This window comes from Eretmochelys imbricata, chromosome 5, assembly GCF_965152235.1.
Source record: "Eretmochelys imbricata isolate rEreImb1 chromosome 5, rEreImb1.hap1, whole genome shotgun sequence".
NCBI lineage: Eukaryota > Metazoa > Chordata > Testudines > Cheloniidae > Eretmochelys > Eretmochelys imbricata.
Genome location: NC_135576.1, coordinates 34,151,126 through 34,170,952, shown reverse-complemented (window position 1 = coordinate 34,170,952; position 19,827 = coordinate 34,151,126). Strand labels below are relative to the sequence as shown.

The window sequence follows — 19,827 nt, the reverse complement described above, 5'->3', positions numbered from 1 at the left end:
TCCTGTAGACTTCTCTCTTTGTGGATGAATGTTTTGCTATCTTTGTTATTTTTTCATTCCATAGCATGTTTATCAAAGCTATGACTCAAATGAAATAGGCATGGAAAATGTCTTTTTGGTATTCCTTTAATTAACTGATGTATCCTTTCTACTGGCTTCTGTAATCGGGTTTATTTTGTTTCCTAAGAGAAAGTTAGTGTTTGTGCATCGATCAAGAAGTAAAACTGATGGAACAAATGTGCTTTATTTGACAAAATGAGATTTTATTTTATCAATTTAAATGTATATTCTTTATTTTTCTTACTTATGGAATTGGGCAAATAATTTGGATAATCACATACATACGTTTTATATAATCTGCTATTAACATCTACAAACTACAAAAGAGTTTTAAAAAAAAACAACTTTTCAGGAAGCTGCATATATATATATATTTACAAATCTAATTAAACTGTTCCCTTTTTTACTTTTTTGTTGTGTGTAGGTGAGAAGCATATTTTGTTACTGACACAAATATATTGCAAGAGAATCTATTAATTTACATTTTTAAAGATGTTTTTTGTTTGACTCTGTTTTTCCTTAAGTGGTAATTAGAAGAGTTCATGTAGATTTTAAGCATTCTTAGATTAGACCCAACTCTGGCTTGATTATGGAAGGTTTTTACAATGAAACTCGTCAGTAGATGGCAATGCTGTTCTACTGCAGTCTTGTAACTGCTGAAATATCAGAGTTTTTTTAGCTTTGAACTCTGTTTAACATATCCTTCATGTCTATTCTGTTTCTGGAACTCTTGATTATAGTGATATTAAGTATTGTTTTAAGTAGAATTTGCTTAGTCACGTAAAAACAGTTATCAGTATTGAAGAAACAAGAGTGCAGGTGTTAATATATAAAATAAATATATTAGAGTATGTATGGATGCCTCAGGTGTATATGTTGTGTGATTTAACCATGTCGAAAGTGTAGAGCTGGTTTAATATTGTACAATTAGTTATAAATAAGGCTTCATGTTAAATGGCAGAAAGCATTGGGGGTGTAGTTGTTTCCTCATCTTTTCTTGATCTTGTTTTGTTTTTCCCCTTTAAAGGTTACTTTTTACTAGTTTCTACTGCAACTTCTGTTGGTAGTGATGCACAGGACCTTCCTGTAACTGTCCCATTCTCCTCCCCGTCCCCCATTAAAACATTTCTTTGCAATTAAAACTTGATTCACAATTTACTAGTCTTGAGAGTCCCAACTCGGTACTGGGAATACATCTTGGCTCTTTATTCAAGATCATGGAATCTTTATAAATAAGCCTCTTTATTTGTTCCCTAGCAAACCTATGAGAGATTCAGTGATCGCTTGTTTTGTGCTCTGTGCTAGTCTGTTGGCAAGATTCACTTTCTTGAATAGTCGCCATGTTGAAAGGGGGTGAAACTGTGTTTTATGTATCACTTTAAAAAACAGTAGTAGAATAGACCCTTGTTGTAATTCGCACACTGTTAGCTGAAAGTTTCTTCAGTGCAATATGAGTATCCCTACCTACTGATGTATTTTGCTCTTTCCAGGTTTCTTTTAAAGATTTTATTAAAGTAAGATAAATATACACCCTTTAGTAATGTTCAAAATTTAACATACCACAGAATGTACAATTTTTTCTACACAATTAAATTTTAAGGGTGGATATTAAAATTTGGTAAGGTTGTCCTCTGACCAATTTATTTTTTTGAAAATGTACCTCAAGTGCTTTACAAAATGCGTTTAACTGCTTAGCATTTTGCTTCGGTATCTTGTTTGCAAAGGAGCATAGAGCAATAATGGTCTGAAGGACTTAGTAGATACTGTAAGAATTGCTTATAAAGTCTGCATTGTTGCAACAATTTTGCAGTGAAACATTAAGTATTTTTGGTCCAATTAGATATGACTTTAATTTTGCGTGTTCAGAGATAAATAATTAATGCATTTAACTGACAAACTTAAAATGCTACATTTGGGAATATTGATAGTAAAATACGTGCAAGAAATTAGTAACTGTTAGTGGTTACAGAAATGAGTTTTGCTCATTCCCACACTTATGGTGAAGATACAACTTAAATTTTACAATGAACTAGAATAGTATGTTTGCTTAATAAATTATACATTTTATATGTGAAAGAATCACCTGTCTTGTACATATCAGATACATGAATGGGAGACACATTTTTAATATTGTCTCCATCAAAATGGAATAAAAATGTTGCTCCTGCTCCCAAATGACACTCTAAATTAACAGCATGCTAGATTCATAGTGTAACTTTTTCAGAAATACTCAAAATCATTTGCTAGAGAGTGCATCGTTTACAAGCTGAATCAAAAAGGCAAATAAAGTTTAAATGAAACACTGCACCCCAAGTCTTCACAGTGATCAAAATGCATTATTTTTTTGGAAACTTATCTTAGTATCAGCAGATACTTCATAGGAAAAATATGGCATATCTCATATCTAATTCTATTACGAAGCCGAACATAACTTTTCTACAGGTTGTTCGAATTGTTGCAAAATGCTATGCATGTAAAAAATCTGGTATAAAATATATAATATTTTAAAAAAGCTCTGATGAAAGGCAGTCAGATATTTAAAAATAACATTCTAGAAAATGTGTTGAGGTGAGGCATGCAGAGAACAGTTAATTATGCTTTCAGTGTTTATGGAGATCAAGTTTTATGAACTTAGGTTTTGCAACATGGATATTTAGCTTTTATTTTTAAATAAAATTTGAAGCTAGATTGTAGGAAGTTGCATTTGGGGGGTGGGGGAGTGTAGAAAGAAAATTGGCTTTGTTTCTAGTTTCTGCACAGCCAGACTTGCTCTTATGTTTGTAATATTTAGAGAAGTTCAATAGGGGGCCCTGGATGCTTTGATCTAATGCCACAGTGCAGTTTAATGAGAGAGAGATTTTCAATATTGTCTGCAATATTGAAAATTCTGCCAGCTCAGTCTGATAGAATAAAATGTAAGATTTACACCTTGGAACCCTCTCATATTTCTGGGCATTGTTTCTTTTTGAAACAGGTAATTACAAAAGTCCTCAGATCAATTTTTGTAAAGGGACTCCCTGATGGGTGCCATGACTGAAGTGTGACATGAGCCTTTTCCAATACAATGGGTGGCCTAACATTCCTCTGGAAGGCCAAGCTCATTAAATATTCTGTTCTTTTTTTCCACCCTCTCCCCCTTAGCTCGACTCAAGCTAAGTCTGAGGTTTCTTCACTGAGGACTTAGGAAAATTGCTTAGAGTTCTCAGATTGAATTTTTTATGTGTATGACTTCATGATGGCATTAGCATGTGCTTTGATCCATGTGTGAATGGCACTGGGTCGGCTCTTATTGCCATATCCAGATGGTGTTACAGGGAACAAACAGTTGTGTTTTAGGATTTCTCAATAGACTGTCTAGACTGGCCTTGCAGCAGACAGATACAGCCACCCATCAAATTAGCGTTTGTCAGATTTATGGTAATGGTTCACCAAAGCCTTCCTGTCATTGACATTAAGATTTACGCCTCCAAAGTTTTGTCTTCTGCAAAATGGAAAGTCTGATCTTTTTAAAAGTAAAAGAGGAAAAAAGTAATAAAGAAAATAATTTCCAAATTAAGCACAACATTTAAAAAGTGATTTTTTTTAAAGAAGTATCTGATTCTCACAGCTGGATTGATTAGGGAAACCTTTTTTCTCCCCCTTCAAATGATAATACGGATGTTCTGTTCTAGTCAGTGTCTCCCATATGCCCTTTTGGAAAGAAAAACATGTATGTGGATTACTACGGCTAGATTTTGCACTTTCATGTTACACTGGAGTAATATGAGCTGCTCCCTGTACGCAGTGGGAATAACCTTTTGACAGGCAGTATGTCCATTCTCAGTGGAAATGTTTTTCCAAGTCTGGCCAGACCTCCTTTGATCACGCCACCTCAAATGTAGGGGTCATAGCTACTATGCTATGTACTATGGCTGTTGACCAGAGAAAGATGATTTGCGGCGTGTGGAGGAATATTTAAATATAATCCAAACTCTCTTTTTGCGATTATCAGTATTTTGTGTGGCAAAGCTGATGAGTGTGCTGATCTGGAGCATTTAGGAAATTTTAAATTACTCTGAATGTAAATTTGGCTGGAAGCAAGAGGGTGTGTGTGTATTGGCAGAATTCTAGTGCTCATCTTAGATTATTAGGGCTGTAGGAGTTGAACATGCTCAGACATGTTTTGAAAATGTTTTTGTATTTGTTAAAGATAATTGACAAATGGTGAAGAACATAGTGGGGTAATTAAAACATCCAGACATTACTGGTCAAGCAAACACAAAAGTGTGTTCAGAGGATGATTATGCTTAATGAAGATACTGGATGTTGTAAATTTTTGGGGTGACTGTCATTTTAGAAAGTGTCTCCCACGTTTGGTATAAATGACAGTAATTGCTTCCTAATGCAAGTCTTATGTCTTGGTCTTTTGATTTTAGTAGTATCAGGACATAAAATATAAACAAGATACCTTTGTATGTACAATAGACAAAAGATTCACCATAGGAAAATTTAAAACTGGTTCCCTCCCACCTCCCCTTATGCATATGTGTTTTTAGGGCTCACTTCTGCTCTGATACACAGCAGCACACATTCCTTTATAGTGTAGAAAAATAAGCTAGTTCATTCTCCACAAATCCATAATCAGTGAATCTGATGATGTCCTCTTATTTTATTGAGCAGACTTCAATACTTTTTATCTGTTTTTATCATCTTTGCTGACTGATACGCAACTTTCATCTGTGGAAGTATCTTAATGAAATGGTTAGGTTATCAGAGAAACAAATTTTTAATAGCAGATTAAAAATGATTTTTCTTTGATTGTGGATATTCAGTTCTTATAGATATTGTTTCTGATTTGTGGGAAGACTAGTTTTTGGCTTTGTCAAATTTTGTCTCCATATTATATATTGTCTAAGTGGGAAAAACAGCCTTTTCTCTGATTATTCTTGAGTAGAGCTTAACGAATTTCTGGTTTTTATTTTATTTTAATGTTATTTATGCCATTGAAATTTGATTTTATATGCAGTGTGGAGCTTTTATAAAACAACTTCATCTTTTAAACACATTTAACGATAGTTACCCATTCACTACATAGCTTTGCACATTTTTAAATAGCCTCTTAAAAATTGATTAAAATATTTTAACCTTACAGTAGGTTCACTTCAATTTCAGTGAATTTGGTGAAATGTGCAGGAAACCTGGGGGCAATATTTTCCAAAATCTAGTTACTGTTTTTCTTTTCCGATTTCTTGAGTAGAAGGGTAAACCCCTTACCAATTCTGAAAGTATTGGTACTGAATTCTTTCCTGAAGTTTCAAGGATGCAGACTTGCTGTGAGCATGCTTTCTTTTAATTTTGGTTTGGTAAGAATTTGAAATGAAAAGGTACTGCACACTTCCCAAAGTTGACTTGTTCTTATCAGATTAAAAAAACGTATAGTGAGTTGGAATTTTTGGAGATCACGATTTATCTATTGTCTCGCTGGATATAAAATATACTGTCGCCCTCTTCAGTGGGTATGGTTTATTGCACTGAACACTGCTGGGAATGGATTTAGCAGAGAGAGAATAGAATGCCCTTTTAGGGCAGCCCAAGCCTATAAAAGATAACAAGGAAGGACTGTTAACAAAACATTGGCCAGATCCATGACATATTGGTTTGTTGTGTTGCCCTGTTTGAGTTATTTTAAATTTCTGAGGTGAATCTAAGTAGTTACATACTAGAGTCTAGAGACCCGACTGAGACTGAGGCTTGCATTTTGCTAGTACGAGGAAGTCCCTGCCCCAAAAAGTTTACAGCCTTCAGAAAAGACAAATACAGAGTTAACCTCTCCTACTTTCTTGGATGAAGAAATAGTGAATATAATCACATTAGCCCTTTTGGCCAAAGCTTCTCACTGGGGGCTTATGTTCAGCTGATTATCCACCATGAACCCCAAGTGTTTTTCAGAGTCACTGCTTCTCAGGATGGAGTCCCTTATCCTGTAAGTATGGCCCGCATACTTTGTTCCTAGATATGACTTTACATTTGCTGTATTAAAACACATGTTGTTTACCTGCATCCAGATCACTCTGTATTGGTGGTGTGTTCTCTGCATTATACCACTCTCCCGATCTTTGTCATTTGCAAGCTTTGCCAGCAATTTTGTTTTTCTTCTAGTTCATTGATAAATGTTTTAAATAGCACAGGATCAAGAACTGATCCCTGTGGGCCCTCACAAGAAACTCACTCATTCAAGGGTGATTTCCCATTTCTCATTATGTTTGAGACCTATCTGTTAGCCAGTTTTTAATCTATTTCATGTGTGCTATTTTGATTTTTATATTGTTCGAATTTCTTAGAGCTTCGAGAGAAGGTGAACGGAGGAGGGGAGAAAGAGGGAGGGAAGGAAAAAGAAGTATGGAAGGTAGTAGGCAGAAGTCTGACATCAGTGTGCAGAGATCCCTGCTGCAACTGCTTTTTGTCTGCTCCTTCCAGTTGAGTCTCTACATGTCTTCACTGCAATTAACTTGAGTGTTGTCCTTAACCCCGTGTCTGTCCACATATGAAACCCTGTCACTGGTGTTTAGTGATGCTTTAAACCTGGGCTAACAGGTCTGTCTGGATATATAGCCTAGAGTTAGGTGCCACTTTTACTTGGGGACACAGGCTAAGTCTCATGAGTGCCTATAGTCCTCCAGTACCTTCCCACAGTTCCCCTGTGTGCCTAGGAGGACAGGTAAGTTCTCCTGCAGTTCACTGTGAAAGAAACATGAAGCAGCTCAGCTTATTGTAGCACAGAGAGCTGTGAGATGGGTCCCCAGAAGTCCTAGCAAAACACAAGGATGAGCACAGCACCAGTGATAGACTAACTCAGATGTGGCTTTGCTGTGTGGTTGCTAACAACCAGGCTAGGCCAACTCAGGTGTTCAGACTTGAGAGTGGATCACCAGGGTTAATTCTGCAGTGCAGCCATACCCTTAGTTCCTAGCCTAGATTCACACAGGAGTTTTTTCTTTCCCAAGCTCACATAACCGGGACACGGGCTGGTGTGTGTCAACCCTGGCAGTCCAGTTGCACCGAAGGGCAGGGATAGGGGGCAGAAGTAGCCCTGGATGGGTTTAGTACAATAGGAGGATGTTTATTGGGGTGGAGTGGCACCAGTGAGGTCAAAGGGCTCTAGTGAAAAGTCCAGCCCTCATCCAGTTCCTGGGGAGGTTGCTGGGTTTCCTACCAAAGTGCTGTCCCAGGACTTTGTTTTGGCGATGGAGCTCAGTGGCTGTTAAAATGGGGGAACTTTTTTCTCATCCCTTCCACTAATATCAGAGCCTGCTGTGTTTTGGGGAGTAGGAAGAGCTAAAAAAATCCAAAGACAGTCCAAAAACATGTTTAATTTAAAAAAAAAAACAACCTTACTATTTTTAAACCTTTGGGGTTGGGAATACTATATTCTAAATGTAGGGAAAATGTGATACCTGATATGATCATGTTAGCAAATGCTTATTCTTTAAACCAAGACCATTGTTGCTTTCCAAAACGGGAGCAAAATGAAACTGACAGTTCTTAATTTCACCACTGCCCTGAATTACGGCGTTCTTAGCTTCATGCTGCTGCTGCTGCTGCTTGGGAAGCTCTGAGCAGCAACAGAGGCACTAGAGCAACTCTCTGCAGTCAAAAAGACAGTGTTGTGTCAATATATTTTTCAGAAGGTTGCCTTTCCAACCATATGAGCTGAAAAATCGGTTAAATAAAATATTCATTTCTGCAGAAATAAGTTGTTTAATTCCCTCTATACATCATGCACATTTTCCTACTCATCTCTATGAAATAAACAAGTGGATTTTTTATAACTCTAGTCATAGATTTTTTATTTTTTTTTTCCCTTTTTGACAGCGAGCATGATCTTAAGCCTGGTCTATACTCATGTTGTACGGGTGTAATTAAAATTAGTTTAAAAACAATTTCGGTAAATAGGTGCACACCTCTGTGTAAACAAACATCAGTTTCGTATCATAAATATACATATTGTACAAGGATAACAAGATTCTGGGTATTTTATTCCATGTTTACGGTCATCGTATGTAGTTTTTGGAATGGTTTAAGCGTTATTTTCTGTACAGTTACACATTTTCAATTTGAATGAGCTGTGTCGACTCTGGAGCCTTCTGTTGCTGTGTGTAAGATACATTAAATGTTTGGTTTAAATCAATAAAAAACATCCCTTTGTCATGTTTCCTTCTTTTCCCTATTCCAGATGCACGGTGCTCTTGCTGTATTGCAGAGGGCTGACAATGATTGCTTTCTAAAGCTTATGCCTTTAGGTAATTGTTTTTCTGTAGTGGTACATTTTTAATAGCTTTCTTAATGTGCTGTGTATGAATAGGAAAATATTAAAAATCAAGCATCACGACTGAAAAAATATTGTGCTTTATAAGAGGCTTGGCCAACAGAACGTGCTATTCACTGAAGTGGATAGTTGCTGTAATAGAGCAGAATACCAGGTCCAACTGGAACAGGGAAGATATGTGGAACTTGAGGTATGGAATTTTGTCTACCTTCCTTTCTTTTTCCTATTTTAATAACTTTTTCCTCCATTGCAAGCGTAGAACTGAAAGAATCTGTCACATTTCAGTCCTCCTCTGTCTAAGAAAGTAATATCCATATGTTGGAAGTTCCCCATATCTTTTACATTCATCATGGTTCAGCTCTGTCTATCTTGTGTGCGTATATATATCTTGTGAATCTTGTGCTGGTACTGCCCACTCCAGTATCCTGGTGATGACTGTGGATGTCATGTCAGGTGACAGAGAGATGGTCCACTCCACTTGAACACCATGAAAATCAATTTCCAGGCCTCAGATTGAATCTGGTAGTGGACCAATCCTGGTGCTCCACGCTACACGCATGTCTGGTGAGCCTTCTTCACGTATTGCTTTGTAAAAAGTGCTGCATGTTGCATCAGCTTGAACGTTCTCATTCCTAGGTGTAGTGCATGGCACCATTTCTGCCTAGAAGTGAGGAATACATGGATCACTGTACTTGAGTCCCCATTCAATAGGAAGAGGTGCAACCTCCTGGTCAGCCAAAGATGGTAAGAGTTTCTAGCTACTGTTGCTGTGCATCTAGGAGTGTTATGAGTACCTCCGTTAAACATTTCATCCAGGATGTAGCAGTATTTTACTTGTGTGCGCAATCTTCTCTCAGTATTCATTTTGAGAATCTAACCTACCCTGTGTTAAAACTGGCAGTTCCAAAAAATGTGTGTCTACAAAAATAAAACTATACATCTGGAATATAGTGCACCAGATTCTAATCTCACATGAGCACGTATGCTTTGTAGGTACGAGTTCATGCACAGCATGGAGTTGCATCTAAAGCTAAAACCAGGCCTGCATTATACAAAAAGACCACAGCAGCTTAAATGGCTTATGCATCAATGAGAAGACAAGGCACCCTGTGTGAACTGTAGCAAGATTTCTGGATTCTGTGGCACTCTGTTGTAGCAAACTGGAACTTCTTTTGGAAGCCTCGTTTAAACTGAGGTTTTTAGTTATGAAAATGAATAACAGTAAAATAGCCCTGGGGTTATTTGGGTTTTCATATTAAATTAAGTTGATCTTCCACTATCCCACAGTTTCAGCATGTTAAAAGACTTGTATTGTAGATGTCAGTGAAGAAACCAGAAATTTAGGCAGATGGGTTGGGCTTTTGGTTCCTATGGATGGGTGGGAGGTGACTTGTGATTGTGGGGTAAGCATATTAGGTGCAAGTCTGCTAACATGATCAACAGTGAAACAGCTAACAATATTGACATGCAAACTGTCATCTTTGGGGTGTCAAATGTGACAACTGATTGAGATGAATTGGGCAGTTCACCCTCACATTGTTCTTCGACTGTGTACAGACAGACTCGGGAAGATGAACACTACATTGATTTACACTTAGAATCATAGAATATTAGAGTTGGAGGAGACCTCAGGAAGTCATCTAGTCCAACCCCCTGCTCAAAGCAGGACCAACACCAACTAAATCATCCCAGCCAGGGCTTTGTCAAGCCGGGCCTTAAAAACCTCTAAGGATGGAGATTCCACCACCTCCCTAGGTAACCCATTCCAGTACTTCAGCACCCTCCTAGTGAAATAGTGTTTCCTAATCTCCAATTTAGACCTCCCCCACTGCAACTTGAGACCATTGCTTCTTGGTTCATAGTTTCAAAATTTTCTTCACAAGTATATGGGATAGAAATCCTAAATTAAGAAACTGTTTTCCATAATATATATCTCGCAATTGTGGTAGAGACTTTAAAATATAGAATGAAGGTAGATTGGGGGATGGAGAGCACATAGTAGCTTCTTGTCATTTTCTTTGTCATTATTAACAAGATTGTTCTCCGTTGTACTGAAATGAACTGTGTGGAGTAGCTTAAAAGACTATACGTTAGAATGGGATGAATGCTGTTGTGTGATTCTCTGTGCTGTATGGTACTAAGGGGAGCAAAGCCACCTCAGTTCCATAGTAATGGAGTGAGAGGCCCACACTGAGTGGGAAATAAAGCTGCACAGGATATCTTTTCATTTCCTTATCCTGTCACAGTATCTATCTGGGGAAAAAGGTGGAGGGAGGTGTTTGGCAGAAGCCATTAAGGTCAGGTCTAGATGAGAAATTTTTGCTGGTATAATTGATTCTTTACCAAACTTACATTGGCAAAAACCAAACCCTAATGTAGACAGTTATTCTGGCAAAATAACTAGGGTGAGGAAAGAGTCCTTTTGCCAGTATAGCTTATATTGTTTGGGAACTGGTATAAACTATGCCAGGATAAGCTGCGGGCTTATCTGCGCAGCTAGTTAGTGCTTAGCAAGTGGGGCTGTGAATATACAGTGTGTTAGCCTGCCATGCACTGACTGGCCTTATGGACCCTGCTACCACTCACTAAAAGTTCTGTTGTGCACAGTACCAGGGTCCACACAGCCAGTCAGTGCATGTCAAGTTAGTGCGCTGTACATTCAGACCCTGGCTTGCCACGCACTAACCAACCAACCAACCATGTAGGCAAGAATCTCCACTAGGAGGGTTTGGTGGTATAACTATACCGAAAAACCCTTTCTAGTGTAAACTAGACCAAAGTGGCATGTCACCCTGGCTATACTGACAGTTTAGAAAAACAAAACAACCCCAGAATGTATAACATGGTTAGAGCATTAATTTGTCTTTTCATAGAATATCAGGATTGGAAGGGACCTAAGGAGGTCATCTAGTCCAACCCCCTACTCAAAGCAGGACCAATCCCCAATGTTCTTGAAGAATGTTGTTCACCTTTCAAGGTCTCCATCCACCTTGAGTGTCACCAGGAATGTCAAAGCGTAGCTGTAGCGGTGGAGCCAAATGTGACACAACAAACAGGCTGGCCATGATGCTGTTCTTTGAGGTGGAGAAGTGGTCTGAAAACACTTGACTGAGAACCATCCATGTGACTGGGAGGGGATCTATGAGGCTTGGCCCTTACCAATACCTGGATCTCTGCCCGCTTATTTGAGCTCCTCTCTTCCTCACTGGTGCAGCGAGGAAGATGCTGCAACACTATCTTCCCCCTTGCACAACTTTTCCTTTTCTGTTCACTTTTATGCAGAGTGGGACTATAGTGTCAAAGTAGGTATAGGAAATATGCTAGCATTAGACGTTACCTACCTTCATTGATCAATTTGTCATGGCAAGATATTATTCTGATATCCAATCCTCAGTGTAAATCTGTGTAATCCATCTGTGTAATCGAGTTTTAGTGCTTTCATTGTCTCGAGCTATCAGTAATGAACACTGCTTTTTTGATAAGTAATTTGAAACGACTCTAATCACTCAAATTCTTTTGGAAGATTGATTCAATTCAGCTCTATACTAAAGTACCAGAAAGTAGGTTCATGGTACAATCAGTGCAGGAAACATTACAAGAAAATCACTCTTCTCCTGCTCATGGCACTTTCTACACTAAATCTAATGAATATTACAGAAATAGTTTGACTATCCTAAGTGCAATATGGAACTAGAATAATTTTTAAAATACAGTTAAGTTTTCTGTCATAGGAAATTGGAATTGTCCCTGAGAAAGATCAAAGAAAAGACCTTCCTTTTCCTGTAGTCAGACAAAATAGTTTAATAAAAAAGGAAATACACTACTGTAGATTATCTGACAGAGAAATAAAACACAATATGTAGCTGAAACATGGAGAAAGTCTTAGACTACTTTAGAGGGGTTTAATAATTAACAGCTTGGATCAGAAGCATGGTCAATACATGTATCTCAGAATGCATCTTAATTTTACCTTCAGTAAATATTGCATGTAAGAAAAAATTGTCCTTTACTTGGCCTGTTGGTGATACAAAGGAAGTAAGAGTTTAGATTTTGTCTGAGCCACAGGATAGTGATAATTCTTGTTAAAATAAGTCATCTACAGTATGCACTTAAGGGAAATTCAAAGCTATTACAGCACACTGCCTGCCAAAAACCTTAACTCATTTATGACAGTCTAATAATGCTAAATTCTTTGAACATGTGTTGAAAAGGGGAAGCTGAAAGGCCTAATTCCTGAAAATGTGGGCAGCATATAATTGCATTGAAATATTTGTGAGTTAGTGTAATAATTAATTAAGTAAAAACTTATACAGATCTCATGGTCTGTATTTTTTGGTACATACATATTTAATAGTATGTGCAATTGTTGACAGAAGTTCAAAAATTGAACAAGAAAATGACCTATTTTGTTCTTATTCAGCTTTTGCAGAGGCATTTACAAATATAACCTATTCAGTTACCGTTTGGTTGTGCTGTATTACCAAGAAGTATTCTTTAACTGGAAGGTCATCATGAGACTTTGCAGAAGTTGCGCAGATTAGTTATTTTTATTTTAAATAGAGGCTTATACAGCCACATCAAACCAGCATAGGGTAAATGGGTGGTATGTAATTTGAGGCTAAATTTAACAGTCTTCTAGTTTCCTCTCATTAAGGGCACTTGTCCTATGTATTTGCACCATAGCATCTCTCCCTCTCCCCACCTTGAACCTTATACTATTTTAAGTTGCATCCACCCAAAGGAGGTGAGCAGCAGTCAGTGGTGAAAGAACAGGCTAAGAACTATTTAGAAAAGCTGGACATGCACAGGTCCATGGGGCTGGATCTAATGCATCCGAGGGTGCAAAGGGAATTTGCTGATGTGATTACAGAGCCGTTGGCTATTATATTTAAAAACTGGTGGCGATTGGGGGAGGTCCCGGATGATTGGAAAAAGGCAAATATAGTGCCCATCTTTAAAAAAGGGAAGGAGGAGAATCCGGGGAACTACAAACCAGTCAGCCGCACCTCAGTCCCTGGAAAAATCATGGAGCGAGTCTTCAAGGAATCCATTTTGAAGCACTTGGAGGAGAGAGAGGTGATCAGGAACCATCAACATGGATTCACCAAGAGCAAGTCACGCCTGAAACCTGATTGTCTTCTATGATGAGATAACTGGCTCTGTGGATATCGGGAGAGCAGTGGACATGATATATCTTGACTTTAGTAAAGCTTTTGATACAGTCTCCCACAGTATTCTTGCCAGCAGGTTTAAAAAAGTATGGATTGGATTAATGGACTATAAGGTGGATAGAAAGTTGGCTAGATTGTCTGGTTCAACAGGTAGTGATCAACATCTCGATGTCTAGTTGGCCACCGATATTAAGTGGAGTGCCCCAAAGATGGGACCTGGGGCTGGTTTTGTTCAACATCTTCATTAATGATCTGGATGATGGGATGGATTGCACCCTCAGCAAGTTCACAGATGACACTAAGCTGAGGGAACCGGTAGATACACTGGAAGGTAGGGATAGGCTCCAGAGCGACCTAGACAAACTGGAGGATTGAGCCAAAAGAAATCTGATGAGGTTCAACAAGGACAAGTGCAGAGTCCTGCACTCAGGAGGGAAGAATCCCATGCACTCCTACGGCTGGGGACCAACTGGCTAAGCGGCAGGTCTGCAGAAAAGGACCTGGGGATTACAGTGGACGAAAAGCTGGATATGAGTCAGCAGTGTGGCCTTGTTGCAAGAAGGATAACTGTATATTGGGCTGCATTAGTAGGAGCATTTCCAGCAGATTGAGGGGAAGCGATTATTCCCCTCTATTTAGCACTCATGACGCCACATCTGGAGTATTGCTTCCAATTTTGGGTCCTCCACTACAGAAAGGATGTGGACAAATTGGAGAGAGTCCAGCGGAGGGCACTGAAAATGAGTAGGGGGCTTTGGCACATGACTTGTGAGGAGAGGCTGAGGGAACTGTGTTTATTTAGCCTGCAGAAGAGAAGTGAGGGGGGATTTGATAGCAGCCTTCAACTACCTGAAAGGGGGTTCCAAAGAGGATGGAGGTAGGCTGTTCTCAGTGGTGGCAGATGACAGAACAAGGAGCAATAGTCTCAAGTTGCAGTGGGGGTGGTCTAGGTTGGACATTAGGAAACATTATTTCACTAGGAGGGTGGTGTAGCACTGGAATGGGTTACCTAGGGCGGTGGTGGAATCTCCATCCTTAAAGGTTTTTAAGGCCTGGCTTAACAAAGTCCTGGCTGGGATGATTTAGTTGGTGTTGGCTCTGCTTTGAGCAGGGGATTGGGCTAAGTGACCTTCTGAGGTCTCTTCCAACTTTAATGTTCCATGATTCCATGTATGTAAAGTCCAGTCACACACTTGCTCTGGAGAATTTGAAAGTTTATTGAAGTATCTATTCTTTATGCCCCATTTTCTATTTTATCTTAATTGTTTAATTTACTTTTAACAAACGAGTTTTAACTTATTCTTTCCCTACTAATATTGTTTAAGCGTGTACTCTGGTTATGCTGAGCTGTTCCTAGAGGGTTTGCTCCTTTGTGTCTGACATGGGAGAGTAATGCTTCTAGGAAATGCCACTTGAATACTATGGCTGCTTGGAATTGTTGAGAGTATGTAAATGAGAAGCTGAGATTTGAGGATCAAGCGAGAAGAAAATGGAAAGTGGGGGATCAGGAAAACTAGTCAATAGTATATTTTCCATTAAGCATATACTCTTTAGTATTGTTGGAAATTGTCTTTCATATTGTTACAGTGAACCACAAATATATGGTTAATATAGAACAGTTTTTACATTGTTCAATACTCAGTTTACCAATGAAGCTAAATACTTTTCAGCTTGAACATTTTTTAATGTGTTCATAGATGAAAATCAAATTGTACTGATTTTAAAAGGACTTTTATTAGAACAAGATTCAAAGGTTTTTCACTATTTTAGCTAGATAGTATACCCAGATAAAAATCTTCAAATGTTTAGACTGCATCCTTTATGGTTCATTTGTTTTAGAAGGACATTACATTCATATTTTCAGTTAATTGTGTCTTTAAGAAAAATCTTTAACTCAAGATAAATTTGTATTTATTGATTGTGAGACAGTATTGATTACAGCTATCAGGGTATTGACACCTCATCAGTTATTGGGAATGGACCGCATCCACCCTGACTGAATTGACCTTGTCAACACTTGTTCTCCACTTGTAAGGTAACTCCCTTCTCTTCATGTATCAGTATATTCCTGCATCTGTAATTTTCACTCCATGCATCTGAAGAAGTAGGCTTTTTTACCCATGGAGGCTTATGCCCAAATCTGTTAGTCTTTAAGGTGCCACCAGACTCCTCGTTTTTATTTAGAATGACTTTCACACATCCATGGTTTAGAGTAGGAAGTTGTAGTATGGTGGGTTGGGGCAGAGGTGAGGGTAAATCTGAGGCCTTTCACTGTTCCTGCGAAAATCTATCCAGGCTTGGTAAATTGTAAACCACAGAAATCACTATTTACAATACTCAGTAGAACTTGTTCTACACCAGCTCCTTAATGTTTATTATTCCAGCTGTACCTGGCATACGCTCATGCCTTGTTGAGCTGATTGCCTGTCCTCCCCCATCAAAATATCTCCAAGTTTAGGGGAGGGTATCAATTGCTGAGAACTAAAAAAGTTCTCAGTTCAAGTTTAAAATCTTTCATTGAGTGATGTTAATATTTCTATTCACAATAATTTGTTATTGAGAAAGGCCTCCTAATCGTACCAGAAGAGGCAGACAGTTACACTGCTTCCCATTTTGCAGATAGGGTAATTGAGAAGTTGCATAAGGTCATTTTTTGCATATGTGGGAATAGAATTCAGACTGAATATAATGACAGACCCTGGTCTCATCCGTGTAGCAACATTGCCTTTCAGAATGAATGTGTCAAATCTATGTGCTTGGCTATGATGCCAAACTTTGTTTTAATCACTTTTGAAGACATACTCTTCCCTCTGTGCTAGGAATAGAATCTTGGAATCCTGACTGCAGCCATTATACTGCTGTGTAGCAAATAGTTGTGTAAACAACTGGCAGTGTAGGTCATGACCACAGCTGATAATCACCTACTACTGCTACTAGCTACTCCTTTAGCTGAAATGATAGTGATAGGTCTCTGATGTGAACTTGAGTATTCTGGATTCAGTCCCTGCTGATGATGCATGCAGGATGTCATTACAGTTGCACATGACAAAATTTGTTTCCTTTTAAAGAATCTAGGAAATTCTGTTGCAAAAAGCTGTCAAAAGAGCATTGCAAACTCAAGCGCTCAGATTAGGAAATACCAGAATTATTTCTGCTTCAGGATTATGTCTGGGAGGATGTAACTGAGGGCCATTGTGATTACACTTCTCTTTCACAGGATGCTCCCCAGTCCATGTATTCTTCTGAACACCTTTATTCTTCTTGTTAGAACAAATGGGTAATGCCTGTCACCTGTGGAATTTGGAGACGATACAGTGGTGGTGCTGTGCTAACCCCTGCTCTTCACCTGAGCCCACCAAAAATTGTTTTTCTGATAGTGGAACAAGTTGATGGTTCTGTTTCTCAGGACTACTTTGTTTTATAACTCTAATTTTTATTAGGGCTGTTGATTAATCGTAGTTAAACTCATGCAATTTAACTTTAATCACAATTAAAAAAATTGATCACAATTAATCACAGTTTTAATTGAATTGTTAAACAATAAAATACCAATTGAAATCTATTAAATATATTTGGATGTTTTTCTATATTTTCAACTATACTGATTTCAATTACATCACAGAATACAAAGTGTACAGTGCTCACTTTATATTTTTATTACAAATATTTGCACTGTAAAAATGATAAAAGAAATAGTATCAGGGGGTAGCCGTGTTAGTCTGGATCTGTAAAATCGGCAGTTTTGTCTGGTCCTGAAGTTTTTTTTGCTGCAGGATGGCTACCTTTTAAATCTGCTATGGTGTGTCCCAGGAGATTGACGTTTTCTCCTACAGGTTTTTGTATATTGCCATTCCTAATATCTGATTTGTGTCCATTTATCCTTTTACGTAGGGACTGTCCAGTTTGGCCGATGTACATAGCAGAGGGGCATTGCTGGCACATGATGGCATATATTACATTGGTGGACATACAGGTGAATGAAGCGGTGATGGTGTGGCTGATCTGGTTAGGTCCGTGATGGTGTTGCTGGTGTAGGTATGTGGGCAGAGTTGGCATCGAGGTTTGTTGCATGGATTGGTTCCTGAGTTAGAGTTACTATGGTCTGTTGTGTCGTTGATGGTGAGAATATGCTTCAGGTTGGCGGGTTTTCTGTGGGCGAGGACTGGCCTGCCTCCCAGGGCCTGTGAAAGTGAGGGATTGTTGTCCAGGATGGGTTGTAGATCACTGATGATGTGTTGGAGAGGTTTTAGCTGAGGACTGTATGTGATGGCCAGTGGAGTTGTGTTGGTTTCTTTTTTGGGCTTGTCTCACAGCAGGAGGCTTCTGGGTACATGTCTGACTCTGTTGATCTGTTTCCTTATTTCCTCCTGTGGGTATCGTAGTTTTGAGTGTGCTTGGTGAAGATCTTGTAGGTGTTGGTCTCTGTCTGAGGGATTGGAGCAAATGTGGTTGTACCTCAGTGCTTGACTGTAGATAACGGATCGTGTGGTGTGTCCGGGATGGAAGCTGGAGGCATGAAGTAGGCATAGCGGTTGGTGAGTTTTCGGTATAGAGTGGTGTTAACGTGACCGTCGCTTATTTGCACCGTGGTGTCTAGGAAGTTGACCTCCCATGTAGATTGGTCCAGGCTGAGGTTGATGGTGGGGTGGAAGCTGTTGAAATCATGATGGAATTCTTCCAGAGTTTCCTTCCCATGGGTCCAGATGATGGTGGTGGTGATGATGATGATGTCATCAATGTAGCATAGGTAGAGAAGGGGCGTGAGTGGATGAGAACTGAGGAAGCGTTGTTCCAGGTCAGCCATAAAAATGTTGGCATATTGTGGGGCCATGTGGATGCCCATAGCAGTGCCACTAGTCTGGAGGTATATATTGTCACCAAATTTGTAATAATTGTGCATAAGGATAAAGTTACAGAGCTCAGCAACCAGTTGTGCTGTGGCATCATCAGGGATACTGTTCCTGACAGCTTGTATTCCATCTGCGTCTGGGATGTTTGTGTAGAGAGCCTCTACATCCATTGGGGCTAGGATGGTGTTTTCTGGAAGATCACCAATGCATTCTAGTTTTCTCAAGAAATCAGTGGTGTCATGGAGACAGCTGGGAGTTCTGGTGGTGTAGGGTCTGAGTAGAGAGTCCACATATCCAGACAGTCCTTCAGTGAGAGTGCCAATGCCCGAGGTGATGGGGCATCCAGGATTTCCGGGTTTGTGGATTTTGGGTAGTACCCGTAGAGCCCCAACCGGGGCTATTCTATCTATGTTGATTTGTTCCTGTGTGAGTGTAGGGAGTGTCCTGAGTAGATGGTGCAGTTTCTTAGTGTGTTCCTCAGTGGGATCTGAGGAAAGTGGCTTGTAGAATTTGGTATTGGAGGGTTATCTGGCAACCTCCTTTTGGTAGTCAGACCTGTTAACGATGACAACAGCACCTCCTTTATCAGCCTCTTCGATTATAATGTCAGGGTTGTTTCTGAGGCTGTGGATGGCATTGCATTCTGCACGACTTAAGTTATGAGGCAAGTGATGTTGTTGTTCCACAATTTCTGCCTGTGCACGTTGGCAGAAACGTTCTGTGTAGAGGTCCAGACTGTCATTTCAACCCTCAGGAGGAGTCCATGTGGAGTAGTTCTTCTTGTGGTGTTGGTGGGAGGGTATCTGTGTATCAGTACACTGTTCAGTGTTATCTTGAAAGTATTCTTTGAGTCGGAGATGGCGAAAGCAGGCTTCCAGATTTCTTGCTTGCATATTTATACCCGCCTCTGGAAATTTCCACTACATGCAACTGACGAAGTGGGTATTCACCCACAAAAGCTTATGCTCCAATACGTCTGTTAGTCATAAGGTGCCACAGGACTCTTTGCCGCTCTTTCAAAAGAAATAGTATTTTTCAATTCATCTCACAAGTACTGTATCTCTTTATGAAAGTGCAACTTACAAATGTAGAATTTTTTTGTTACATAACCACTCAAAAACAGTGTAACGCTTTAGAGCCTACAAGTCCACTCAGTCCTATTTCTTGTTCAGCTAATCGCTAAGACATACAAGTTTGTTTCCACTTATGTGAGCTAATGCTGGCCGCTTATTATTTACAATGTCACCTGAAAGTGAGAACAGACATTCACATGGCACTTTCGTAGCCAGCAATGCAAGGTATTAACGTGCCAGATATGCTAAACATTTGTATGCCACCTCTTGCTTCGGCCACAATTAGAGAACGTAAGAATGACCACACTGGGTCAGACCAAAGGTGCATCTAGCCCAGTATTCTGTCTACCGACAGTGGCCAATGCCAG

The 19,827-nt window shown here is 39.2% G+C and overlaps 1 protein-coding gene across 2 annotated transcripts in view; it reads left to right on the top strand.

Annotated features, from left to right (window-relative positions):
• ARL15 (ARF like GTPase 15) overlaps positions 1 to 19,827 on the top strand; it is a 328,495-nt gene that overhangs the window by 87,158 nt on the left and 221,510 nt on the right. Inside the window, exon 2 of one of the 2 annotated variants that reach the window (XM_077816840.1) lies at positions 9,002 to 9,109. The exons of the other annotated variant lie outside the window; for it this stretch is intronic. Coding sequence (XP_077672966.1) covers positions 9,107 to 9,109 — 3 coding nt within the window. The 5' untranslated portion in view covers positions 9,002 to 9,106. The remainder of the gene's footprint in view (positions 1 to 9,001; positions 9,110 to 19,827) is intronic. 2 annotated transcript variants of the gene reach the window in all.